Source organism: Henckelia pumila, chromosome 2 (assembly GCF_033568475.1).
Source record: "Henckelia pumila isolate YLH828 chromosome 2, ASM3356847v2, whole genome shotgun sequence".
NCBI classification, from domain to species: Eukaryota; Viridiplantae; Streptophyta; class Magnoliopsida; order Lamiales; family Gesneriaceae; genus Henckelia; species Henckelia pumila.
In genome coordinates this window covers 63,541,042-63,563,233 of record NC_133121.1, presented here as the reverse complement: position 1 = coordinate 63,563,233, position 22,192 = coordinate 63,541,042, and the positions used below count along the sequence as shown (strand labels likewise).

The window sequence follows — 22,192 nt, the reverse complement described above, 5'->3', positions numbered from 1 at the left end:
CTTGGGATTGTATAATGTTTATGGTTTCCGCAGTTTTATTCTGATATCTGTTTAATTAAGTTAATTGCATGCCTAAGTTCTGTTTAGTAGGTGATCCGGGTAAGGGTCACTACATTTATGGTATCAGAGCATGCAAAAGAATTCTTGGGATTTAGTCTCATCTTGAGGTATTTTTGTAGATGGCAAATCATGACGACCGGAGTTCTCATGGCAGTGTTGGTGGGCGTTGGGGTGATGCCGACCGGGAGCCTCGTCGAGAACGGCATCATCGTCATCATGACGACGAGCGTTTCACTGTGCGTCGATTCTTAGCTATGGGTCCTAAGCCCTTAGTTGGAGGTGAGTCTCCGGAGGATGCGGAGAACTGGTTAGACCGCATGGAGACGACTTTTCAGACTTTCCAATGCACCGAGGAGCAGAAGGTGGAGACCCTTGGCTATCTTCTAGATGGCCGTGCGCGCAGGTGGTGGAGGTTTACTTCTGCACCTTTTGTTGCGGCGAGAGGAGCGGCCACCTGGGCCAAGTTCCGCACAGCTTTCCAAAAGCGGTATTTTCCTCCTGCACTCCGTCAGTCGAAGGCAGGCGAGCTACTGAGTCTGCGACAGGGAGCCATGTCTATCGATGAGTATCAGCAGAGGTTCTTTGATCTGCTATCCTATTGCCCCGAGATTGCTGATAGCTTAGAGATGAAGTATAATCTGTTCCTTCAGGGCCTTAACCCTGAGATCCATGACCGTGTGGCAGTTGGCGACAACGTGTCCTACGATGGTTTGGTGAGCCGTTGTCACCAAGCGGAGGACAGCATTCGGCGGAACAAGTCTTTCTCTCAGTCAAGACCTGCTAGTTCTTTGGGTCCCCGTGCCCAAACTTTCAAGAAGTCTGGATCTTCTTCTTCCTCTGGTTCTAGAGGTGTTGTTCATTACGGTAAGAAGGACAAGTGTGATCACTGTGGGAAGAACCATCCATCCGACAAGTGCCGTAGAGCTTCTGGAGCTTGTTTCCGTTGTGGAGTGACTGTTCATATCCGGAGGGATTGTCCACTGTCTGGGGGAGGCGGTTCTGGTTTGGTTCAGGATTGGGTTCTCAGGCCACCGTTCAGCAGAGGTCGCAGGGACAGTCTGCTGGGAGTTCTCATTTGAGGCCACGAGCTTCTGGCCAGGTGTTTGCCCTGAGACATGATCAGGCAGTGGAGGAGAATGAGAAAGTCATCGCAGGTACATTTATGCTTTATGGTATACCTGCTCTTGTACTTATTGACACTGGTGCATCTCATTCCTTCATTTCCGCACGTTTTGTTAAGAGGCATAAGTTACCATGCATTGCACTAGACGTAGTGATGTCTGTTTCTACTCCGACGGGCCAATCTGCTTTGGCTAAGCGTCTAGTAATGGGTTGCCCTTTAGAGTTCGAAGGGAACATTCTGTTAGCGAATCTCATGGTCCTGGCAATGGACGACTTTGATTGCATTCTAGGAATAGATATGTTGACTACCTATCGAGCTTCAGTGGACTGCTATTAGAGAATAGTACGCTTTCATCCGGAGAGGAGTGAGAGCTGGTTTTTCTATGGTGAGGGAGCGCGACCTCCGATGCCTTTGGTATCAGCTTTGAGAGCCTGTTGAGCTCTGAGTCTGGCGGGGAAGGCTACCTTATCTATGCAGTTGATTTGTCCGCTGAGAGTATTGGGATAGAGAGCATTCCTGTTGTGGATGAATTTCCAGATGTATTTCCTGATGAGATTCCCGGTTTTCCTCCTGCTAGGGAAGTCGAGTTTGGCATAGAGTTGATGCCGGGTACTTCGCCTATTTCTAGAGCACCGTATCGTCTGGCTCCGTCAGAGATGCGTGAGTTGAAGAATCAGCTACAGGATCTTTTGGACAAGGGGTACATTCGTCCTAGTGTATCTCCTTGGGGAGCTCCTGTTCTCTTTGTGAAGAAGAAGGATGGGTCGATGCGGCTGTGCATTGACTATCGGCAGCTGAATCGAGTCACTGTGAAGAACAAGTATCCGTTGCCTCGTATTGATGACTTGTTTGACCAGCTGCAGGGCACGTCAGTTTACTCCAAGATTGACTTGAGATCTGGGTATCATCAGTTGAGAGTCCGTGATCAGGACGTAGCCAAGACTACATTCCGTACTCGCTATGGGCATTACGAGTTCCTAGTGATGCCATTTGGTTTGACTAATGCGCCGGCTATATTCATGGATTTGATGAATCGTGTCTTCAGTGAGTACTTGGACAAGTTTGTCGTGGTCTTCATTGACGACATCTTGGTGTATTCACGTAATACGGAAGAGCATGTTTCTCACTTGCGGTTGGTACTGCAGACTCTTCGAGATGAGCAGTTGTACGCTAAGCTGAGTAAGTGTGAGTTCTGGATGGATAGTGTGGTCTTTCTTGGCCATATCATATCCAGGGAGGGGATTTCTGTTGATCCAAGCAAGATTGAAGCGGTACTTAATTGGTCGCGTCCGACGACAGTTGCTGAGATCCGTAGTTTTCTGGGTCTAGCAGGGTATTATCGTCGCTTCATTCTGAACTTCTCTCAGTTAGCTCGACCGTTGACGCAGCCTACCCGCAAGGGTGTGGATTTCGAGTGGTCCTCCGAGTGTGAGAAGAATTTCCGTGAGCTTCGACGGAGGTTAACTTTTGCGCCGGTGTTGGCATTACCGTCCGGATCTGGAGGGTATATGGTATACATGGATGCTTTTCTTCAGGGGTTGGGTTGTGTCTTGACTTAGAATGGGCATGTGATCGCATACGCTTCTAGACAGCTGAAGCTTCACGAGGAAAACTACCCAGTCCATGATTTGAAATTGGCAGCCATTGTGTTCGCTTTGAAGATCTGGCGTCATTATCTTTGTGGCGAGAAATTTGAGATCTTCACCGACCATAAGAGTCTCAAGTATTTGTTCACTCAGGCGGAGTTGAACATGAGGCAGAGACGTTGGATGGACTTGCTTAAGGACTATGATTGCGAGATTAAGTACCATCCGGGAGCTGCTAATCTCACCGCTGATGCTTTGAGTCGCAAGGTGCGACTATCCGCACTTCAGACTTGTTCGATGTCTAGTGCGATCAGTGATTGTAGTACTTCAGGTTATACCTTCAAGCATAAGAAAGGTATGCAGAGTATCCAGATGTTTGCAATATTATCTGAGCCAGCCTTGTATTCGCGGATCCGAGATGCTCAGATGTCTGATTCAAAGACCCAGCGTGTAGCTCGTCTAGCTAACGAGGGTAGCTCGTCTGGATTTCATTATCAGTCAGATGGCTTTCTGTGTTTGTCTGGTAGGCTTGTGATTCCGCAGGATGAAGAGTTGCGAGAGGAGATTTTGTCTCAGGCACATCGCACTAAGTTGAGTATTCATCCTGGGAGCAACAAGATGTACAAGGATCTACGTACTTGTTTCTGGTGGATGGGAATGAAACGCAGTGTTTATCAGTTTGTTTCGAGATGTTTGGTGTGTCAACAGGTCAAGGCAGAGCACCGACGACCTGGAGGATTGCTTCACAGTCTGCCTATTCCTGAATGGAAATGGGAGTTTATCACAATGGACTTTGTGACCCATTTGCCGTTATCCCCGAGGAACTGTGATGCTATCTGGGTTGTGGTGGACCGACTCACCAAGTCAGCGCATTTCATTGCCTATAGCTGAGAGTACTCTGTGGATCGCATGGCACAGATGTACATTCAGGAGATCGTTCGACTTCATGGAGTGCCTGTGAGCATTGTCAGCGATCGGGACCCCAGGTTTACTTCTAGATTCTGGGGGAGTGTTCAGCGTGCGATGGGTACTACTCTCAGTTTGAGTACAGCCTATCATCCGGAGACTGATGGTCAGTCGGAGCGCACTATCCGTACTTTGGAGGATATGCTTAGAGCGTGCGTCATGGATTTTGGTTCAGCCTGGCAGGATCATTTGCCGTTGATCGAGTTCGCTTACAATAACAGCTATCACACTAGTATTGGGATGACACCTTTTGAGGCGTTGTATGGGCTACGTTGTCGTACTCCACTCTTCTGGGAAGAAGTGGGGGAGAGACAGGCTGAGGGACCGGAATTCATTCAGCAGGCGATAGATATTGTTGATCAAATCAAGAAACGGATTAAGACTGCACAGGATCGTCAGGCCAGTTATGCTAATATCAAGCGTAGGCCCTTGCAGTTCGAGGTCGGGGAGAAAGTGTTTCTGAGAGTGTCACCTTTCCGCAAGATTCTCAGATTTGGCCTTAAGGGCAAGTTGTCTCCCAGATTTATCGGTCCGTTTGAGATCTTGGAGAGCATTGGCGATTTGGCTTATCGACTAGCTTTGCCACCGCATCTATCCAGTATTCACGACGTGTTCCACGTATCTCTGTTGCGACAGTATGTGGCGGATGAATCTCATATTCTGCAGCGGTCTGAGGTTCAGGTAGACAAGGATTTGACATATGTTGAGAAACCTCTTCGTATCCTGGATTATAAGGATAAGGTTTTACGGAACAAAGTCATTCATTTGGTTTTAGTTCAGTGGCAGCGCCGAGGCACTGAGGAAACTACTTGGGAGCTTGAGGACAGGATGCGTAAAGACCATCCTGAGTTGTTTTGATTTCATTCTTTAAGTTGTATTCAGTTGCAAACTCTGTAAACGCTTGATTTGAATAAAGAATGTTTCTGATTTCTGTATTTACATTCGGTACTTAAGATTTGATTTCGAGGACGAAACATCTTAAGTGGGGGAGAACGTAGTAGCCCGTAACCAAAATCAGTAATTAAGGAATTAATCATAATTACTTGGGTAGAGTTCGGAAGCTCCGAAGGTGAGTTCGGAAGCTCCGATCGATATTACGTCAGGCATGACGTGTGGCAAGATCGGAAGCTCCGATCAGGACCGGAAGCTCCGATCACCCCTATCCGAAGTCAACAAGTGATATTTTGACACGTGGCAGATCAGGATCTTCGGAAGCTCCGATGGCAGGATCGGACGTTCCGATCGAGGTTCGGACGTTCCGATCAAGGATCGGAAGTTCCGATCGTTGTCTATAAATAGAAGGCCGAGACTTCACTTTCATTTGCCAATTCCGAGTTCTCCTTTCCATTCTAGTCCTTTTGGAGCTGTTCTAGTCTTCTTGGGCTTAGTCCGGAGGTCGGCAAGGCGTTCGGTAGTCGTAGCGGAGTTGTGCCCAAGTTCTGGAGGTATCGACATCAAAGGGCTAACGATGGTCGAAGGTATAGCTTTTGCTTCCTATAAATATTTAGGAGTATGCAATAGCTTAGTTAATTCAAGGATTGCCTTCATTTATTCTGCTCGTGGATATCTTAGGCTTTTAGAGCACTTTAATGATAGTAGTATCATTTGGCAGTGTAGAGCAGACTATAGGCGTGGACCTAGAGTTGGTAGAGCTTGCACTGTTTTGAGGTACGAAAGTACTGTTCGAGATATCCTGACTGAGTATGCATGTATTATGTGACTGCATGATTTATATGCCATGATATTATGCTGCATTCATTTGCATCTTGCTGTATCTCTTTCGAGATGTCTGTTAGTAGGGTTGTACCCTATCCTGTTAGTGGATGAACTTCCATCGATTTGGGTCCGGCGTATCCACGGTTATCTCGGTATGGGAGCCACCTCCTGAAGCGACAGCACAGCGTGCTACATACCAGGGTCCGGTCTGTCTCTGTTATCTGATCCTTGACCTCGAGTCTATAGGGAGTTCACTTTGCATGCATGTATACTCATACTCTCGCTAATGAGCGTTTTATGCTCACGTCTCGTACTCTGTGTTTCTGGACACCCTATTCCATGGGGCAGGTTTGCGATTGGACGAGGAGGGTGGATCCAGGAGGGGCTAGTCAGTGGTTGGCCAGCTGGAGCTTCGTCTAGGTTTTATTACTGTTGTTTGGGTTGATTACAGCTATTCGATTTGGTTGTATATTATTGGATAAATTACAGATTCCTTTACTTGGGATTGTATAATGTTTATGGTTTCCGCAGTTTTATTCTGATATCTGTTTAATTAAGTTAATTGCATGCCTAAGTTCTGTTTAGTAGGTGATCCGGGTAAGGGTCACTACAAAATAAAATAAGAATTTATAATAAAAACTGCTAAAGAAATAAGAATTAAAATAACTGAAGATAAAAATAATTAAAACGAGACAACCAAGACACACGTAGGTACCGAACAAATCATGTAACATGTAGTCGATTTAGGACTCAGATTTAATCTTAATTCACGGGAATTCTCCTAATTTGTTCAAAGGACTATTTCTAGAACAATCAAACCTATTCAAATATTGATGAAATAATCTTTCGTAATTCTAATTAAATTTGAATGCATTAAATATTTGTGAAAATTCAGTTTACACCCAAACCGCACACTGAAATCGAATTCTATTTCTAATCGGTTTTACCATGTGTTAATTATCAGAGTGATCGAAATCAATACATCCTCTGTCGACTTGGAATCGATTAAAATTCAAGCAAACAGTTGATCAGACTATTTACAAGACAAATATAAATCTGACAATCAATAAAATAAAATCAACTCTGAAAAATCACAAACAAACATCCAAGTTTTCTACATAAATTTGTTCGGCCCAATCACGCCGTCTTGGTTGAAAATAAACTACTCAATAATTAAAAATAATAATTCAAAAATAAAAATAAGAAGAAGAAAAGAAGAAATCTTCTCTCCCAAGCCTTGTAGCCGCCTCCTCTGTGTTGTCTGCGCTCTGGAACTTCGAAACCCTCCAAAAATATGTTATATCTTGTATATATATGGTCCGGAACGCCTAACAGTTAATTTCCTCTCAAAACAAGGATTTTTTGGAACACATATGACCCCGAAACACGCGCACGCAGCATTAAAAAACAGAAGTCTGGACGTTCGACTCGTGCGCGCGCGCAGTACATATTTTTTGCGTCGAGCGACGATGTTCAAAAATTCATATCTCGAGATCTAGCCGTCGGATCGAGCTGAAATTTTGACAGAAGCTTCAAAAAATCCTGAATTAATCTTAACGGTGGAGATAGGATTTGGATTCTTCTAGAATTTAATTTGATTTTTCGAACAAAGCTGCTCCGTAATTCACACTTCAAAAATCCTTTTTTTTACAAAATCAACCCGATGAGTGAAATACACACACATGCACTAAAACACATAAAAATAATATGAATGCACACAAAAAAAGACATAAACCTATCACGAAATAATGCATACAAAATGCACTTATCAACACCCCCATACTTAAATCTTGCTCGCCCTCGAGCAAGACATACAAAAATAATATGCAAACAATGACATAAGTAAGAATGAATCATGAACAACATAGCCTCCGATAAGTTTCAACTTCAACAACAAAAACCACAAAAACTTTTTAATTGTTCACAATACACTGTCAATTTAATGTAAAAGTGTGTGTATGTCATGTCATTCCAGTTTCATGCAACTTCAAAAGAATATGTCCTAAGAATGCTTAGCGACCTATGACAATTCAATGCAAGTATCACAATCCAGCACTCCATCATCTCAACAATCCCAAACAAAAACATGAACTTTCTTGAGATTAATTACGTACCTCCGGATTTTGCATCCGATATTTTTAATAAGCCCCAATAATTACCCGCAAACTTAGCTATAACTAAGATATGATTCAAATTTCAATCCCCTCGTCTATAGCCCGGATGGAGCATCAATCCCATTTAACCCGCAAACTTAGCTATGGAACAAATATAGGATTTCAATCATTGTCCAAGCCCGGATGGAATTGTTACTTTAAAATTTAAATTTATTAACCCCATGGAATCCGCATAATTAGTCAAGAATAAGAGATTAGGATTTCAATCTCTGCTCGTAACCCGGATGAAGTTAACTTAATTTTCAACAAAAGTTTTTTCAAAAATTTTATAAGTACGCCCAAGATCATACATGCAATGTCTAAAAACTATCAAGAATCCAAAGACACTATCATGATCAACAAACATCTATTGTCGTGCAATGGTCAAACAAACACGAACATCATCAATTACATCGTTACACTACACCAGTCTAACACGCGTGCTTAAAAATATTCACTATTCAACCAAAAGTTTCTCATGTTCAATCAAAAGAAACATTTTCTAATTTTTTTTTCAACTCTATCATCATCGACTAACATTCATCATTCTACTCATGCAAGACAACACGAACAACAACAAAATGATATGCATGATTATGAACCAAACACAAAAAGTAAACCAAATGAATGCAAACAGAATGAACACAAACATAATAACTAAACAACAACACAATAACCAATGCAATAAACTAGTCTACCCCCCCCCCCCCCATACTTATCCAAAGCATTGCCGTCAATACTTTAGAACAATGAACAGAATGCAAAACAAACACACAATGAAAACAAAAATAACACACCCCTGGTTGCGTATTCGTCCTCTTCCTTCTTGACAATATCAGCTGGGACAGCAGTAGCAGATTGTGTATATCGGCAGGCTCGGCAAACTGGAATGGGAAAGAAGTAAAAATAAAATAATAAAAACAAAAACCAGAAATAAAATAAAAAACAAGGGAAAGAAAACTGGGTTGCCTCCCAGTCAGCGCCAAATTTATAGTCTAATGCCCGACTATGCAGAAGCAACCATCAAAGATCGGCTGCCACCCATAGTAATAATCATACGATTCTACGTATGGGTCTTGATTTCCTTCGCCCTCAAGCTTGGCGTGATATTGACAATTTAAGCGTGTCGATCCAACAACACTCATTTTGAACTAATTAGTTTGGAAGGAGATTCGGATTGCAGGCTGAAGCTCATGGAGGATGGAATATTTTGGAGGTGGCGTCAATGGCAAGAAAGAATCTTCTAACGGTGTACATGGAACAACCATTGACGAGGTAAAATCTGTAGTCTTGTATGTTTCTTCCTCCTCCAAGTCCACTATTGGCTCTTCTTCACAAGAAAATTCCTCAAAAATTATTTTTTCATGCGCTGGCTCAGTTACTTCACTCCCTTGGCAGATCTCAAAATTTGGTTATCTAAGAAGCGCAATCTGTTCATCCAAAAGACTCCAAGAATTGATACGACTTTCTAAGAATTGATTTGTCTTTGTCTGTTGCCGCAAAAGAATCTCCAACTGAGCCACATAATCTTCAGAACACCCTACACACTCTTCTTGACTCTCCGATGGTTGGTTTATAAAATTTTTAGAGTTGATATCTGGAGGATATTTGTGACTCCAACCTTGCAATGAAGGATCACAATGCCAATGGTAGTCAAAATCTGCCATATCATTTAACAAGTGCATCGCACTGTCTTAATCTCTTCTAAACAATTGACTGGCAGTGGCCAAAGCTCCAGAATCTACCCAACTTCTTGTAATCTCATCCAAACCACCATAAAAAATTTTAGTGAGGGTGTAAGTCGAAAAGTGATGGCATTGAAATCTGTTCGCCAAATCATTGAATCTCCCCCAAGCAGCATCGAAAGGCTCCAAGTATTGCTGGCCAAATCTTGTGAACACCTGTCGATGATCCATCTCCAAGTACCTCACAAGTAAGAAAAAATAAAATTAAAATTAAAAATAACAAAAAGAAAGAAAAGACAGAAGGGGAAAAATAATCTAGTCTCAAACAAATAATGTATCCTAATATTAACTAAATAGTCCCCGGCAACGGCGCCAAAAACTTGACCGGCTAAATCACTGTGATATAAATCTACTGGCAAACGTACCGGGTCAAATAATAGTAAAGTGGACAGAGTCCAAGTATCGATCCCACAGGGACTGTTGTCAATTCTCAAGAATTAATTATTTTACTTAATCTAGAAAAAATAATAAAAAACAATTTGATTTAAATAAAATAAGAATTTATAATAAAAACTGCTAAAGAAATAAGAATTAAAATAACTGCAGATAAAAATAATTAAAATGAGACAACCAAGACACACGTAGGTACCGAACAAATCATGTAACATGTAGTCGATTTAGGACTCAGATTTAATCTTAATTCACGAGAATTCTCCTAATTTGTTCAAAGGACTATTTCTAGAACAATCAAACCTATTCAAATATTGATGAACTAATCTTTCATAATTCTAATCAAATTTGAATGCATTAAATATTTGTGAAAATTCAGTTTACACCCAAACCGCACACTGAAACCGAATTCTATTTCTAGTCGGTTTTACCATGTGTTAATTATTAGAGTGATCGAAATCAATACCTCCTCTGTCGACTTGGAATCGATTAACATGCAAGTAAACAGTTGATCAAACTATTCACAAGACAAATATAAATCTGACAATCAATAAAATAAAATCAACTCTGAAAAATCCCAAACAAACATCCAAGTTTTCTACATAAATTTGTTCGGCCCAATCACGTCATCTTGGTTGAAAATAAACTACTCAATAATTAAAAATAATAATTCAAAAATAAAAATAAGAAGAAGAAAAGAAGAAATCTTCTCTCCCAAGCCTTGTAGCCGCCTCCTCTGTGTTGTCTGCGCTCTGGAACTTCGAAACCCTCCAAATTATGTTATATCTTGTATATATATGGTCCGGAATGCCTACCAGTTAATTTCCTCTCAAAACAAGGATTTTTCGGAACACATATGACCCCGAAACATGCGCGCGCGCGCGGCATTAAAAAACAGAAGTCTGGACGTCCGACTTGCGCGCGCGCAGTACAAATTTTCTGCGCCGAGCGACGATTTTCAAAAATTCATAACTAAAGATCTAGGAGTCGGATCGAGCTGAAATTTTGACAGCAGCTTTAAAACATCTTGAACTGTAATCTGAACGGTGGAGATTGAATTTAGATCCTTCTAGAATTTAATTTGATTTTTCAAACAAAGCTGCTCCGTAATTCACACTTCAAAAATCCATTTTCCTACAAAATCAACCTGAGCAGTGAAATACACACACATGCACTAAAACACATAAAAACTGTAGTGACCCTTACCTGGATCACCTACTAAATAGAACTTAGGCATACAAATAACTTAATAAACAGATATCAGAATAAACTGCGGAAACATTACTAAAATTACAATCTCAAGGCAAGGAATCTGTAAATATCCAAAATAGATTATACAACCAAATCGAAAGCTGTATCAACCCAAAACTACAGAAATAAACCTAGACGAAGCTCCAGCTGGCCAACCATTGCCTAGCCCCTCTTGGATCCACACGCCTCGTCCAATCGCAAACCTTCCCCATGGAATAGGGTCTCCAGAAATACAGAGTACGAGACGTGAGCATAAAATGCTCAGTACGAGAGTATGAGTATACATGCATGCAAAGTGAACTCCCTATAAACTCGAGGTCAAAGATCAGATAACAGAGACAGACCGGGCCCTGGTATGTAGCACGATGTGCTGTCGCTTCAGGAGGTGGCTCCCATACCATAATACCAGTGGATATGCCGAACCCAAATCGATGGAAGTCCAACCACAAACAGGATAGGGAAAAACCGTACTAACAGACATCTCGAACGAGATAGCTCAGTATGAAAATGAATGCAGCATAAATCAATGACATATAAACCATGCAGACACATAATACATGCATACTCAGTCAGGATATCTCGAACAGTACTTCCGTACCTCAAATCAGTGCAATCTCTACCAACTCTAGGTCCATGCCTATAGTCTGCTCTACACTGCCAAATGATACTACTATCATTAAAGTGCTCTAAAAGCCTTAACTAAGCTATTGCATACTCCTAAATATTTATAGGAAGCAAAAGCTATACCTTCGTCCGTCGTTAGCCCTTTGATGTTGATGCCTCCAAAACTTGGGCACAACTCCGCTACGACTATCAAACGCCTCGACGACTCCCGGGTCAAGCCTAGGAAGGCTAGAACAACTCGAATACGACTAGAGTAGAGAGGAAATCCGGAATTGGCAATTGAAAATGAATTCTCGGCCTTCTATTTATAGACAACGATCGGAGCCTCCGATCCTCGATCGAAGCCTCCGATCCTCGATCAGAACGTTCGAACCTCGATCGGAACGTCCGATCCTGACATCGGAGCTTCCAAAGATCCTGATCTGCCACGTGTCAAATATCACTTGTTGACTTCGGATAGGGGTGATCGGAGCTTCCGATCCAACCACACGTCATGGATGACGTAATATCATCGGTGCCTCCGATCTTTCATCGGAGCTTCCGATCGTGCCTTCGGAGCTTCCGATCCGTCCGATATCCAATTTATTTAATTAACATTAATCCTTTAATTACTCAATTACGGTACGGGCTACTACATTCTCCCCCACTTAAGATATTTCGTCCTCGAAAACAGATCTTAAGTACTGAATGTAATACAGAAATCAGAAACATTCTTTATTCCAGTCAAACGCTTACAGGGTTTACAACTGAATACAAATCGAAAATGAAATCAAAACAACTCAGGATGGTCTTCACGCATCTTGTCCTCAAGCTCCCAAGTAGCTTCCTCAATGCCTTGGCGCTGCCACTGAACTAAAACAAGAGGAATGACTTTGTTCCGCAAAATCTTATCCTTATAATCTAGGATACGAATAGGTTTCTCAACATAAGTCAAATCCTTGCTTACCTGAACCTCAGACCGCTGCAGAATATGAGACTCATCCGCCACATACCGTCGCAACAGAGATACGTGGAACACGTCGTGAATACTAGAAAGATGCAGTGACAAAGCTAGTCGATAAGCCAAATCGCCAATGCTCTCCAAGATCTCAAACGGACCGATAAACCTGGGAGACAACTTGACCTTAAGGCCAAATCTGAGAATCTTGCGGAAAGGTGACACTCTCAGAAACACTTTCTCCCCGACATCGAAATGCAAAGGCCTACGCTTGATATTAGCATAACTGGCCTGACGATCCTGTGCAGTCTTAATCCGTTTCTTGATTTGATCAACAATATCTATCGCCTGCTGAATGAATTCCGGTCCCTCAGCCTGTCTCTCCCCCACTTCTTCCCAGAAGAGTGGAGTACGACAACGTCGCCCGTAAAACGCCTCAAAAGGTGCCATCCCAATACTAGTATGATAGTTGTTGTTGTACGCGAACTCGATCAATGGCAAATGATCCTGCCAGGCTGAACCAAAATCCATGACGCACGCTCTAAGCATATCCTCCAAAGTACGGATAGTGCGCTCTGACTGGCCATCAGTCTTTGGATGATAGGCAGTACTCAAACTATGAGTAGTACCCATCGCACGCTGAACACTCCCCCAAAATCTAGAAGTAAACCTGGGATCCCGATCGCTGACAATGCTCACAGGCACTCCATGAAGTCGAACAATCTCCTGAATGTACAACCGAGCCATATGATCCAGATTGTACTCCCGGCTATAGGCAATGAAATGCGCTGACTTGGTGAGTCGGTCCACCACAACCCAGATAGCATCACAGTTCCTCGGGGATAACGGTAAATGGGTCACAAAGTCCATTGTAATAAACTCCCATTTCCATTCAGGAATAGGCAGACTGTGAAGCAATCCTCCAGGTCGTCGGTGCTCTGCCTTGACCTGTTGACACACCAAACATCTCGAAACAAACTGATAAACACTGCGTTTCATTCCCTTCCACCAAAAACGAGTACGTAGATCCTTGTACATCTTGTTGCTCCCAGGATGAATACTCAACTTAGTGCGATGTGCCTGAGACAAAATCTCCTCTCGCAACTCTTCATCCTGCGGAATCACAAGCCGACCAGACAAACACAGAAAGCCATCTGACTGGTAATGAAATCCAGACGAGCTACCCTCGTTAGCTAGATGAGCTAAACGCTGGGTCTTCGAATCAGATATCTGAGCATCTCGAATCCTCGAATACAAAGCTGGCTCAGATAATATCGCAAACATCTGGATACTCTGCATACCTTTCTTATGCTTGAAGGTATATCCCGAAGTACAACAGTCACTGATCGCACTAGACATCGAACAAGTCTGAAGTGCGGATAGTCGCACTTTGCGACTCAAAGCATCAGCGGTGAGATTAGCAGCTCCCGGATGGTACTTAATCTCGCAATCATAGTCCATAAGCAAGTCCATCCAACCTCTCTGCCTCATGTTCAACTCCGCCTGAGTGAACAAATACTTGAGACTCTTATGGTCGGTGAAGATGTCAAATTTCTCGCCATACAGATAATGACGCTAGATCTTCAAAGCGAACACAATGGCTGCTAACTCCAAATCATGGACTGGGTAGTTGTCCTCGTGAAGCTTCAGCTGTCTAGAAGCGTATGTGATCACATGCCCATTCTGAGTCAGGACACAACCTAACCCCTGCTGAGAAGCATCAGTGTACACCACATACCCTCCAGATCCTGACGGTAATGCCAACACCGACGCGGAAGTCAACCGCCGTCGAAGCTCATAGCAGTTCTCCTAAAACTCGGAGGACCACTCGAAATCAACACCCTTGCGAGTAAGCTGCGTCAAAGGTCGAGCTAGCTGAGAGAAGTTTAGAATGAAGCGACGATAATACCCTGCTAGACCCAGAAAGCTACGGATCTCAGCAACTGTCGTCGGACGCGACCAATTAAGTACCGCTTCAATCTTGCTTGGATCAACAGAAATCCCCTCCCTGGATATGATATGGCCAAGAAAAACCACTCGATCCATCCAGAACTCACACTTGCCCAGCTTGGCGTACAACTGCTCATCTCTAAGAGTCTGCAATACCAACCGCAAGTGAGAAACATGCTCTTCCGTATTACGCGAATACACCAAGATGTCGTCAATGAAGACCACGATAAACTTGTACAAATACTCCCTGAAGACGCGGTTCATCAGATCCATGAACATAGCCGGTGCATTAGTCAAACCAAATGGCATCACTAGGAACTCGTAATGCCCATAGCGAGTACGGAATGCAGTCTTGGCTACGTCCTGATCACGGACTCTCAAGTCGATCTTGGAGTAAACTGAAGTGCCCTGCAGCTGATCAAAACAGTCATCAATACGAGGCAACGGATACTTGTTCTTCACAGTGACTCAATTTAGCTGCCGATAGTCAATGCACAGCCGCATCGACCCATCCTTCTTCTTTACAAAAATAACAGGAGCTCTCCAAGGAGATACACTAGGACGAATGTACCCTTGTCCAAAAAATCCTGTAGCTGAATCTTCAACTCACGCATCTCTGATGGAGCCAGATGATACGGTGCTCGAGAAATAGGCGAAGTACCCGGCATCAACTCTATGCCAAACTCGATTTCCCTAGCAGGAGGAAAACCCAGAATCTCATCAGGAAAAACATCTGGGAATTCATCCACAACAGGAATACTCTCTATCCCAATGCTCTCAACGGACAAATCAACTGCATAGATAAGGTAGCCTTCCCCGCCAGACTCTAGAACTTGACAGGCTCTCAAAGCTGATACCAAGGGCATCGGGGGTCGCGCTCCCTCACCATATAAAAACCAGCTCTCACTCCCTTCCGGATGAAAGCGTACTAATCTCTGATAGCAGTCCACTGAAGCTCAATAGGTAGTCAACATATCTATTCCCAGAATGCAATCAAAGTCGTCCATCGCCAGGACCATGAGATTCGCTAACAGAATGTTCCCTTCGAACTCTAAAGGGCAACCCATCACTAGACGCTTAGCCAAAGCAGATTGGCCCGTCGGAGTAGAAACAGACATCACTACGTCTAGTGCAATGCATGGTAACTTATGCCTCTTAACAAAACGTGCAAAAATGAAGGAATGAGATGCACCAGTGTCAATAAGTACAAGAGCAGGTATACCATAAAGCAGAAATGTACCTGCGATGACTTTCTCATTCTCCTCCACTGCCTGATCCTGTCTCAGGGCAAACACCTGACCAGAAGCTCGTGGCCTCAAATGAGAACTCCCAGCAGGCTGTGCCTGCGACCTCTGCTGAACGGTGGCCTGTGAACCAGATCCTAAACCAGAACCAGAACCTCCTCCCCCAGATAGTGGACAATCCCTCCGGATATGACCAGTCTCTCCACAACGGAAATTAAGCTCCAGAAGCTCTATGGCAACGGTCGGTCGGATGGTTCTTCCCACAATGATCACACTTGTCCTTCTTACCGAAATGGACAACACCTCCAGAACCAGAGGAAGAAGTAGATCCAGACTTCTTGAAAGATTGGGCACGGCGACCCAAAGAACTAGCAGGCCTCGACTGAGAGAAAGACCTGTTCCGCCGAATGCTGTCCTCCGCCTGGTGACAACGGCTCACCAAACCCTCGCAGGACATGTCGTTGCCAACCGCCACACGGTCATGGATCTCAGGGTTAAGGCCCTGAAGGAACAGATTATACTTCATCCCAGAGCTGTCAGCAATCTCGGGGCAATAGGATAGCAGATCAAAGAACTTCTGCTGATACTCATCAATAGACATGGTTTCCTGTCGCAGACTCAGTAGCTCACCTGCCTTCGACTGACGGAGTGTAGGAGGAAAATACAGCTTCTGAAAAGCTGTGCGGAACTCGGCCCAGGTTTCCACTCCTCTCGCCGCAATAAAGGGTGCAGAAGTAAACCTTCACCACCTACGGGCTCGCCCATCCAGAAGATAGGCAAGGGTCTCCATCTTCTGCTCCTCGGTGCAGTGGTAAGTCTAAAAAGTCATCTCCATACGGTCTAACCAGTTCTCCGCATCCTCCGGAGACTCACCTCCAACAAGGGGCTTAGGACCCATCTGCAGAAATCGCCGTACAGTGAAACGATCCTCATCACGACAATGATGATGACGGTCCCGACGACGCTCACGATCGTCATCTCCCCAGCGTCCACCTCCACTACCATGGTTACTCTGGTCATCATAGTTCGCCGTCTACAAAAGCATCTCACGGTTACCTTATGCAGAGTCTAAATCCCAATAATACTATGCATGCTTTGATACCATAAATGTAGTGACCCTTACCTGGATCACCTACTAAACAGAACTTAGGCATGCAAATAACATAATAAACAGATATCAGAATAAACTGCGGAAACATTACTAAAATTACAATCCCAAGGCAAGGAATCTGTAAATATCGAAAATATATTATACAACCAAATCGAAAGCTGTATCAACCCAAAACAACATAAATAAACCTAGATGAAGCTCCAGCTGGCCAACCACTGCCTAGCCCCTCTTGGATCCACCCGCCTCGTCCAATCGCAAACCTGCCCCATGGAATAGGGTGTCCAGAAATACAGAGTACGAGACGTGAGCATAAAACGCTCAGTACGAGAGTATGAGTATACATGCATGCAAAGTGAACTCCCTATAAACTCGAGGTCAGGGATCAGATAACAGAGACAGACCGGGCCCTGGTATGTAGCACGTTGTGCCGTCGCTTCAGGAGATGGCTCCCATACCATAATACCAGTGGATATGCCGAACCCAAATCGATGGAAGTCCAACCACTAACAGGATAGGGAAAAACCCTACTAATAGACATCTCGAAGGAGATAGCTCAGTATGCAAATGAATGCAGCATAAATCAATGACATATAAACCATGCAGTCACATAATACATGCATACTCAGTCAGGATATCTCGAACAGTACTTCCGTACCTCAAATCAGTACAAGCTCTACCAGCTCTAGGTCCACGCCTATAGTCTGCTCTACACTGCCAAATGATACTACTATCATTAAAGTGCTCTAAAAGCCTTAACTAAGCTATTGCATACTCCTAAATATTTATAGGAAGCAAAAGCTATACCTTCGTCCGTCGTTAGCCCTTTGATGTCGATGCCTCCAGAACTTGGGCACAACTCCGCTATGACTATCGAAAGCCTCGACGACTCCCGGGTCAAGCCTAGGAAGGCTAGAACAACTCGAATACGACTAGAGTAGAGAGGAAATCCGAAATTGGCAATTGAAAATGAATTCTCGGCCTTCTATTTATAGACAACGATCGGAGCCTCCGATCCTCGATCGGAACGTCCGAACCTCGATCGGAACGTCCGATCCTGACATCGGAGCTTCCGAAGATCCTGATCTGCCACGTGTCAAAATATCACTTGTTGACTTCGGATAGGGGTGATCGGAGCCTCCGATCCTGATCGGAGCTTCCGATCCAACCACACGTCATGGATGACGTAATATCATCGGTGCCTCCAATCTTTCATCGGAGCTTCCGATCCTGATCGGAGCTTCCGATCGTACTTTCGGAGCTTCCGATCCGTCCGATACCCAATTTATTTAATTAGCATTAATCCTTTAATTACTCAATTAGGGTACGGGCTACTACAAAAACACATAAAAATAGTATGAATGCACACAAAAAAAGACATAAACCTATCACAAAATAATGCATACAAAATGCACTTATCACATGTCAGAGACACTATCACTCGTTTGTGCTTTTTCTTCAATGAGCTATGTAATAAAGTGATGGATTCCTCAAAGTTTGATGAGCTGCAGAGAGAGATTGTGATCATATTGTGTTTACTTGAAAACTATTTTCCACCTTCGTTTTTGACATAATGATTCATTTAACAGTTCATCTTGTGCGAGAGGTGAAATTATGTGGCCCAGTTTGTTATAGGTACATGTATTGTATTACCTAAAACCCAATTTACTAATTCGCATATATTAAATTTAATAAATATTATGATTATTATTTTTTTCGTTTAATTGATTTAAATTATTTATTTGAAATTATGTGCTAATAAAATATTTTATTATTTGTTCAAATGATTTTATTTTACTAACTATTTAATTAATGTTTTTAATTGTTTAAGTTTATTTATCAAAATGATTTTTAATATGAAATTTAATTGTTTTAATAATTTAAATGTTTAAGCTTGCATAATTAAATGATTTTAATTAATTGTTTAGTTTATTCTTTTAAATTATTTTAATTGTTTAGCTTATTTGTTTAAATATTTTTGAGTGTCCAACTTATTTATTTTAAATAGCCTTAGTTTAGCGGTTAGTTATTTTAAATCATTTTAAATGTCTAGTTTATTTATTTTAAACCCTTTTTAATTGTGCAAATCATTTTCAAGGTTTTATTTCCTCTTGTGTATTTATTTAAATGACTTTTAATCGTTCGTCAAGTTTGTTTAAATTATTTTAATCGCTTTTTTTATTATTTAAATATTTTATTTATCGATGTGACATCAAAATATTTAAAGTGTTGATTTTTAATTTCCTAGTTACTATTTTGGATTGGCACTTTTTAAAAGTGTGTAGCACTTTTCCCTAAAATTCATACACTCACATTTTCTTTCTATAGATACACATATACTTACACACTTAAACTTAAATACATAACCCTAGCGCCAAATCACTCTCAAACCCCACTCAATCTAACGCCTAACACACACCCACATATACACGACTTGCCCCAGTTCTCTCCCAAGCAACCATCGACGTCTTCTTTTTCTTCAAGCCGCCGCCAGCAGCTTCCATCTCCGGTGAGGCAGCTCCTTAGCGAGCTGGTCGATATTTCCTAACTCCATTGTGCTCGATTTCAACTCCATTCCAGCTCATTTTGCAACCCATCGGCTTCAGCTCCTTCAACCATTTCTTGTCGCCGCAGCCGCCGCTTCTTCTTCTTCACCGGCGGAGCATCTTCCCCACCAGCTGGTCGAGCTGGTGCAGCCTCTTAGCACCTCCATTTCCATTTTTAGCAGCCCTAGGAGTCGAAGCTAAGTCCACCTCCAGCTCTTGTCTTCGATTTTGGTAGCTAGGCAAGGATATGGCTTCCCTTCTTCACCATCTAGATTAGTATATTGTGTGTTGCATTCCATGAAATATTCGAAATACACACACACACACACACACACACACATATATATATATATATATATATATATATATATATATATATATATATATATATATATATATATATATATATATATATATATATATATTTGCCCTGTTTCGGTTATGGTATAGCCGAGATTTTTACCTTAATCATGCTTGAGAAATTATGTGTTTGATGAGGTTGAAATATCTTTGGACTTGAAATGTTGAATGTAATGTGTATGTTGGTTCGAAATATTCAGAAATTTTTCATAGCATGTTGTTCAAAATTTTCAGATTCTTCATGGCATTTGGTTAAAAAAAATTGGTGTTGATATTTGTGTTGCGTGGATGGTGATTAGGGGATACCATGAGTGAAAATTTAGCTCACATGGTAGTGCTTAGGATGACTCGAAGTTAGTGGTTGGATTTGAATTTAAGTGCATTACGAATTGGCTAGAGTTTTGGGCTCGGTTTTGGGGATGGTCAAGGCTTTCCTATGGAGTTAAGTTGAGCTAATTGGGTGTGTTTTTTTTAGTGTTTGAGATGAGCCTAAGTATTGGTCATGGACCTAGTTTATTGGTTTGGAACTTGGGAGTTAAATGGCTAAATTTTTTGTTGTGTATAGAATTAAGACATGAGCAGAATTTTCTAAGTAACAGCGCTGTCCCGAAATGAAATTTTAAAACAGGGTTAAACTCAAGTTTTGGTCAAGGGCTCGGGTCTGAAATTAGTCTAAGATGTTGGGAATATTTTGGTTCAAGAGGGAATTAATTCGGTTAAGTTTTTGTTGAGTTCTAGGCTATTCGTTGGATAGGTGCAGAATTTTGGATTTAATGAGGGGCTGTACGGAAATAAATTTTTATAAAATGATTGGATAGAAATAATACCCCTAGGATGACCTCTTTATTTAATTCTAAGTGTGTGGGAGTCGTGATTTCAAGCAGAACTCTTTTTGAAAAAGAATTGAGTAAATTACAAGTTTTACGGGCAAACCGCTTAAATTGTCCTAAGTGCAATGTTATGGTTTAGATTTTCTTCATTTGGTTTGTCTCCTAAATCACCATCCCGGTCATACATGTGTGAGTCATTTGCATGATTATAGATTAATGTTTACATGTACGTCATATTTACATATGCATGCTAAGTCCCATATTCAAGAATGAAAGAAAGCATTTTACGAACAAAGTGAGATGATTATGACTACATTTATCACGTGTTTGGAAGAGTTAAGAGACGTATTATCTTCCCTTACCAAAATATTCATGTGTTTGGACGAGTTAAGAGACGTCTTAGCTTCCCTTACCAAATTTATGGGTTTGGACGACTTGAGAGGAATTTTGGCTTCCCTTACCACCCACAGGGCAAGACGAGTTGGAAAATATCCTGACTTTCTTGCGGCATAGTGCACTGCAGCCATGATCATGATTGAAAACTACAGAGTCACAATTCAAGGATCTAAGTTTAAATCATTTATATCCATGTTTCAGTACAGTTTATTTAGTTACATTGCTCATGCTCGACTTAGCCATGCATATATTCCATTCATGTTCACTTCATTCTTTTAAAAATCAATTGTTTAAGTTAAGGGTACAAAGTATTTTATTACAAGATATTTTAATCTGCTTGTGCTTGTATTTATGTAGTACTCGTTATTTCCCCCATATTTTTGCTGAGTCTTTTAAACTCACTATACTTATTGTTTTCAGGTGAGAAGTATTTCATTGAGATCGAGGAGCAAGACTATCGAGTGGACTGCGATGCGGGCACGGAACATCCCTCCGACCTATGCCAGTCTTCCACAATAGTAGTTCAAATTTTAATGTTTTAAAGTCTATTATTTTATTGATTGGATTAATGAAAACGTAAGGATTTATTGTAAGTTATTGGGTATGTAATTATCAAATTATTTAACATTTGGTTGTTTGTATGACAAATCTTTTTCTTAGGTTCCCGTTCTTTTTCGGTCTATCTTGTTTAGTGTTGTTGGTTGTGATTTTAAATTTGTTGTCTGTGATAGGTGGGTTGTTATATTAATAAATAGGTCATGCCAAAAATTTTTGAAAAATCCATATTTTATTTAATTATTATTTAAAGTAGAGTTAGGGTCGTTTCATGTATCACTTTGAAAGATACATGAAGATTTTGAAAGGTTATGTGCGAAATCGCAATAGACCGGAAGGTTGCATGGCTGAATGTTATATTGCTGAAGAGGCGGTTGAATTTTGCTCAGACTATCTTCGTAGTTTGCACACAATTTGGATCCCTACAAGTCATCGACAAATAGAACTTACTAAGCCTTTGTCGGCTGCAGTTGTGCAATCCATTACTGATGATGAGTTGCAACAAGAACATCGTTATGTATTGGAAAATGATGTTGACATTGATCGCTATATCAAGTAATTTCTTCCACTTACTAATATGTTCATTAAGTTTTCTTAAATCTACATGTTAGCTTACTCTTAATAATAATTTGAATAGGGAACACATGGCATA

The 22,192-nt window shown here is 41.8% G+C and overlaps 1 protein-coding gene across 1 annotated transcript in view; it reads right to left on the bottom strand.

Moving 5' to 3' along the window:
• The window catches only part of LOC140877689 (uncharacterized), a 60,565-nt gene extending 41,208 nt beyond the window's left edge, over positions 1-19,357 (bottom strand). The window contains exon 1 of the mRNA XM_073281244.1: positions 19,273-19,357. Within this exon, the coding sequence (XP_073137345.1) occupies positions 19,273-19,357 (85 nt within the window). The remainder of the gene's footprint in view (positions 1-19,272) is intronic.
• Positions 19,358-22,192: the final 2,835 nt, after the last annotated feature.